Here is a 6,000-nt window from a genome sequence, read left to right as displayed (position 1 = left end):
TCCTTACGACTTCATGAGGTTGGTGTACTTCATGCTGCTTTCTGACCTGTGCCCTTGACAGAAATTCTTTCGTTTTAAAGAGTGAAGCTAATAGCAAAAATAATATTTGTTAAAATACTCATATAAAAATAATGATAGCATTGGTTAAACACTTACATAATAATAATTGTAATGGCAGCATCTTTTAAATACTGAAGTTAGTTGTGCCAAACACTGAACTAGAGTTCAATGAATGAGAGGGTTAGATATAAGATAAACAGGTGGAACATATCCCAGCCCCACGTAGTGTGAGAGGCAGTAGGATTTAACCCTCATATTAGAGAGGAGGAGAAGATGACCCCGAGAAGTGAACTGACTTGCCCAAAAAAGATCACAAAGCAGACAAATGGCAGAGCCTCAGAACTCAGATCCTTTGACTCCCAACCTGGGGCTCTTTCCACTAGGCCCCACTTCTTCCAAAGACCCTGAAGCTGGAGGGGAGGGGAGGGAAGAAGAGTGGGGTACGACAGGCAGAGCTGCCTAGTCCCGATTTTGAGGAAGGTGTTGTAAAAGAAGGGCCTCACCCCAAACCCAAGCTCACGTCCATGGGAAACCTTCCCAAAGGATCCCCAGGGATGGAATAAATCACCACTAACAAGCAGATTTGAAAGGAATTTTATTTAAAATGGAAGGGGTTGGGGACAGGAGAAAAGGCTTTTCAAGAGTTCGTAGCTGATAACTAGAAAGGAAGATAAATAAAAGCTTGTTACAAAGTCAGTGTGTCAGAGAAAATTTCCAAGGCACACTGAAAAACTTTACAGTTTATAACTGGTTCACTTTTTACATAATTACAAATTAACATACAGTAATCAGGTTTAACCCATTGTTTTTTAATATAATTCAGCAAGAAAAATGTTCCTGACTGGCATTTAAAAACAAAACAACAAAACAAACTGAAAAGCAGAGGTAATGATGGATTAAAACCATCCCTCTGAACATTTGGTGACTTTAATGCTAGTGCACTCCATGTTAGTAAAAGTAAAACACGGGAAGCCACAAAGCTAAACTTTAACCACAGGCAAACTGAACTGGAGAAGTCTCCATCAGAATTTCATCACTGCCATGAGACTGACCAGGGTCCCACTGCTGTGCCACCTTTTAGAAAGCAAGACTGATGAGGGGAGAGATTTGGGAGGGGGATTTATCTACATTTGTGTGCGCAAAAGGAAGCAGGTGTGAACGTGGGGCTGTGTACCCGATAAGCCTTGGAACAAATCAGAAATTCCAGGAGGAGGTAGGAGACCCACTGAAGCACTCAGTGTTTACTCTGGATGATAGATTTGTGATTGTTCCGTGGCTGGCAATGCTTTGGTCTCACCTCAGTTTGCCCGACCTTAAAACTTAGCTTCATGGATGGAGAGAGGACGACCCGACAGTTGGCTGTCATTTTAATGAGTGAAACGAGAACATTGAGCATTTGGAAACTATTTTTCTTCCTTTTTTGTTTTCTTTAAAGGCGGCATTAAATTATTTTATTAATGTAGAAGCCCGGCCGGCAGGCAGAAAATTTCAGAGCTCTGGTTAAACGAGGAATGTTATGCTACGTTTAAGAGGGAAAAAGATAAAAGCTGCAAAGACTCCAATGTCCCTATGATATTCAAGGGTGAATTTAGGTGACGGTGGTGGGATCATTATGGGCCTCCTCCCCACCCCTGCTATTTCTTCTTCACTTCTATTTCATTGCCACCCAAAGACCAACCCCTGGGGTTCTGGGATCCTATTCCCATCGGCCAGGATGGGATTGAAAGCAATTCTGCTCCTTTCAGTGATCCAGCCTCGAAGCTGCTCTCTGCTGCAGGATGGCTTCCGGTCTTCTGGAAATGCCAATCTGGCTTCACTGCAGTTTGGGAGAACCAAGCCAGTTCTTCCAAATCCTTGTGCTACTGAATGGCCTCTCTCCTCTGCCCTCCCGGATAGGAAGGCAGGAAGTGGTTATTTTCACCTAATGGGGAATGGAAATGGCGTGAGAGGTGGGTAAACTCAGGAGAGTCACCCTGGGTTCAGTTGGCCACTCTGGTGGGGAAAGATGGGGTGGGGGGGTTGGGTGGACAGGAGGAAGATACCCACCCTTTTAATGAGGCTTTCAAGTGAAGACACTTTTTTTTAAGTGGTCAGACACCCTTGCTAACTCTCTCTACAGTGGTTTTACCCTGAGATGTGACAGGCAAGAGGTATGATTCACACTACCTTTGCTTTGGGCTCAAACGGCAAAGGGTTTCAAGACTTTTATTCTCCCTTCAGAGCACACACCATGAGCTGTGAGGGGAGAGAGTGGAAAGAGAAAGGCCATTTGCCGAATTTAGCTTCCTGGACTCTGACAATTTCTAATCCTCTCCAATTTTAGAGTGGGGCGTGGAGGGGAGAAATGTAAATCTGATTGTCTCCTAATCAAGGTATCCAAAGAGATTTTTAAAGTGCTTGTGGCATCAAATGGTGACAAAAGTCTGAGATGATTCTCATTCAGGTGTGAGAAACTGGATTTCACCTGGAGGCCAAGTGGCCCTGGGGTTCTAAATTCAAGGAACCTCTTTTTCCTCCACTGCTACCACAGTTATTTGTTGACCTCCTGGGTTTTGGGCAGGAGAACCGGGGGTGGGACCCTCAAGACCGCAGAGCGAAATTGGGGGAGACGGAAGGCCAGAGCAGGACTCTCGGCACAATGGCAGCTTGGACGCCGGGCCTTTTCGTGGGGTGATAAGCCAGACCACGGAGCCCCTTCCCCGACCACTCCCTGGCACAATAACCAGCTCCAATTGTGCGTCTTTCATATCACATATCATATCACATCAAACCTTGAGCAGCCATCGGCTCACTCCTAAATAGGATAAGTGGCAAAGACATAGTAGCAGTAGCCCATCCCTTGTTAAGCGGCTTTCCCCTTAACACTGTAAGTAGGGGTCCCAGAAAAAGCTTAGTAACGCTGGGTTCCACACAGGGGATGCCCAGGTCCCCCAATTCTGAACCCTCCCAGGCAAAGCCTGACCCATGTGGTTTTCAGCATTCTTTTATTTCAGCTCCCCATTTCCAAAACAAATTAAAAATAAAATACTACAGCTGGAAAAGGAAAGGAGGCGAACCTTCGAGTGAAATCGAACTGCGCAGCAATGCTCACTCCCTTCCGCCTCCCACCCAAGAGCAAAAAGTTGTTTCTGTTTAGAACAGCATGGGTGATCTGGCGCTGGGCCCCGTCATTCCCCTCCTGCCTCTCTCCCAGGTGTCGCTGTGGCCCCAGGAGGAGAAGCAGGAGACCCCATTTTATTTCAATATTGCACGTCCAGAAGGGGCACTTTGGCAGAGAACTGCAGCCTTGCCAGGGACACCTTCTCCCAGTTTGGTTGGTGTCGAGGCCCAGGAGTCCCATGCTGTGGGCAGATCCTGAGCGGGAACGCTAACTGCTGAGGGAAGAGGGGTTCTAATAAAAGATTCCCAGCCTCACACTTGTCTCCAGCTTTGCGGGCCAGCAGGTCAACCCAGACAAACACAACTGGTTGCGATGACGCAGGTTTCTCAGATTCTCATCCCGGGCAACGGAACTCCCTGTCCCCCTTCCCTGACCACAGTCAACCTCACCCCCTTCCTCCATTTTTATTCGGGGAACCGCCTGGCCTCCTTGGCCTGGCCCTGAGTGATGGGCTTTGCATTTCCCAGTTGTAGTCTTTTAAGTAGGACCCAGGCAAACAAGGGAGGCCCTCTGCCCTCCGCATTCCACCCCAAGGCGGCAGAGAGCCAACCCCTGGGTGCGCAAGTGTGTCCTTAAACCCCACCCAACCCCCAAAATCAAAATAAATAAAAACTAAACTAAAACAAATTTTCTTTTTAACCAGACCTCTTTCAAATAAACAGAAAGATAAATATCTCCATCTGCAAGGCCAGCTTGCAATTCATGAATAAGCACCACATAACAGTTAAAAAAAAAAACTCAACTAAGTAGATCCAAAGCCCCATGCTCCTTCAAGGGCAATCACATGTGTAAGGAGCCACCCTTGAAGAGCTGACCCTCCCCTGGGGGAGTGCACTGTACACTGCCTTTTGGACCTATAGATGCTGCTACTGCTGCTGCTGCTGCTGGTTTGGGGAAATGCCACCCATGAACCGTCCTGCGCTTCCCAGCTGGTGATAAGCTTCAAGCAAATACAAATTAAAACATAGTGCAAAAATTTAAAAAAAAAATCTAGCAAGTAAATTCACTTCAGATTGGGCGGGGGTTGGGGGTAGTCGATTGGGTGATCCTTAGATTTCCATTTAACAATGAAAAATCAGCTCAGGGAGCCTGGGTCAATCTGGGGAAATCCCAGGGAAGAGCTGCTACTTTTCAGCCTGTGCTCTGCTCTTGCTCTTCCCCACCAATGAACCAGTGGTCAAACCAGCTGGGCCTGCCCCTCAGTCTCAGAAGCCCAGGGCCTCTGCCTTCCCCTGCTTTGGGTGATGGTGCAGGTGGCCACCGCCAGAGGGTCTGGTTCCTGTTTATCGAACTGAGGGGTTCTGGGAAGAGAAGAGGGGAGGTGACAAAGGATCAGAGGTGTTCTCTTCCCGGTCCCAAGAGCAAATCTGCCTCCAACTTGGACAGCCAGTGAGCTCCATCTTGTTTGGGACAGGCTAATTGAACCCAAGTCTCTCTCCGGGTAAAATGTTGGGGCTCCACCTGGACTCAGAAAACCGAATATCAGGTTTCTCCCCTTCCTTTAGAGAACCGTCTGGAATTTATCAGGGGCCCGATAAAGCCATGAAAGAAGGGGGCGGTCCAACGTAACACCCTTAGAAATAGAGAGTTTATCCCTGTAAAACGAATCCCCCTCCTAAAGTGAAATAGAAATACTCACTATGCCAGGAAGGAAGCATGCAAGGTCAGAGGGAAGAGGGAAAGGAAGAATAGGGCAGCCAAACTGTGGGTACTAAAGGATGAGATATCTCATATCTAAATGCTACCTGATCAGCATCAGGTATTGCCTTTTTGGGCCAAGATAAACTAATCAGCTGCAGGAACCCTCTGTACTGCTCTCACAGACACCTATCTCTACACACAACCCCAAGCACAATGGGTGTGGACATACATACACGTCCTATCTACGGACCTTACAGTTCCAACCTTCGCTTTTTCATTTTGGTGGTGTGCTCCCCAGACCATCAAAAGTGTTCATGCCCCTGGGAAACCCATTTTCAGCCTCTGAGCACTTAGGACCAATCTACAGCCACCCTCCCCAGGACCACCATTGCACCTGTTGGCAGTGGGGATCGCCTTCAGCAGGTCACCCCCTCCCTCTCAGACCTTAGCAAGTGCCAACCATGCCCAGAGCCCGCCCTGGGCTCTCTGCCCCTTGTCGTTCCCAATCCTGGGATCCTAGAATTTATCGTCTTCAAATCCAGCTTTGGGTGTACTGGTGGGAAATGAAATACCGGAGGAGAGGGAAAAGACCCCCCGCCTCGGAATAACCCGTGTGCCAGGTGGTAAAGGGGCCGCCCAGATTCCGAGAGGGTCTTTCCTTACAGATCTGGGGGTAGAAACGGATTCTCAGCAGAAGATCTCTTCGCCCTCTGCTGGCGCTTCTGATGAAAGTGAATCTGGAAAAGAGAAACCAACGAGGAACAATATAACTAAACGGAAAAGGACCGAGAGGAAACCTGCTTGAAAAACAATGCTCTTTCCAACTGCATCAAACCCTATCATGGACCCGGGGATTCTCTGAAGGAGAAACCCACAATGATAATAATAATAACAGTGATGGTATTTGTAAGTGTTTACTATGTGCCAAGCACTGTTCTAAGTGCTGGGGTAGATACAAGGTAATCAGGTTGTCCCCCATGGGGCTCACAGTGTTTAATCCCCATTTTACAGATGAGGGAACCAAGGCACAGATAAGTTAAGTGACTTGCACAAGGTCATACGGCAGACAAGTGGCGGAGTTGGGATTAGAACCCATGTCCTCTGACTCCCAAGCCTGGGCTCTTTCCCCTAAGCTATGC

At 47.8% G+C, this 6,000-nt stretch overlaps 1 protein-coding gene across 9 annotated transcripts in view; it reads right to left on the bottom strand.

The window, feature by feature from the left end:
- Window positions 1–638: 638 nt before the first annotated feature.
- AKAP13 (A-kinase anchoring protein 13) overlaps window positions 639–6,000 on the bottom strand; it is a 324,907-nt gene continuing 319,545 nt past the window's right edge. For 8 of the 9 annotated variants that reach the window (XM_038746250.1, XM_038746256.1, XM_038746255.1 and 5 more), the window contains one exon: window positions 639–5,598. In XM_038746250.1, coding sequence (XP_038602178.1) covers window positions 5,549–5,598 — 50 coding nt within the window. In that variant the 3' untranslated portion in view covers window positions 639–5,548. The remainder of the gene's footprint in view (window positions 5,599–6,000) is intronic. The other variant, XM_038746251.1, reaches the window with a different exon arrangement.

The sequence above is a fragment of the Tachyglossus aculeatus genome, chromosome 5, assembly GCF_015852505.1.
Source record: "Tachyglossus aculeatus isolate mTacAcu1 chromosome 5, mTacAcu1.pri, whole genome shotgun sequence".
Lineage (NCBI taxonomy): Eukaryota > Metazoa > Chordata > Mammalia > Monotremata > Tachyglossidae > Tachyglossus > Tachyglossus aculeatus.
This window is presented reverse-complemented; position numbering and strand designations above follow the sequence as displayed.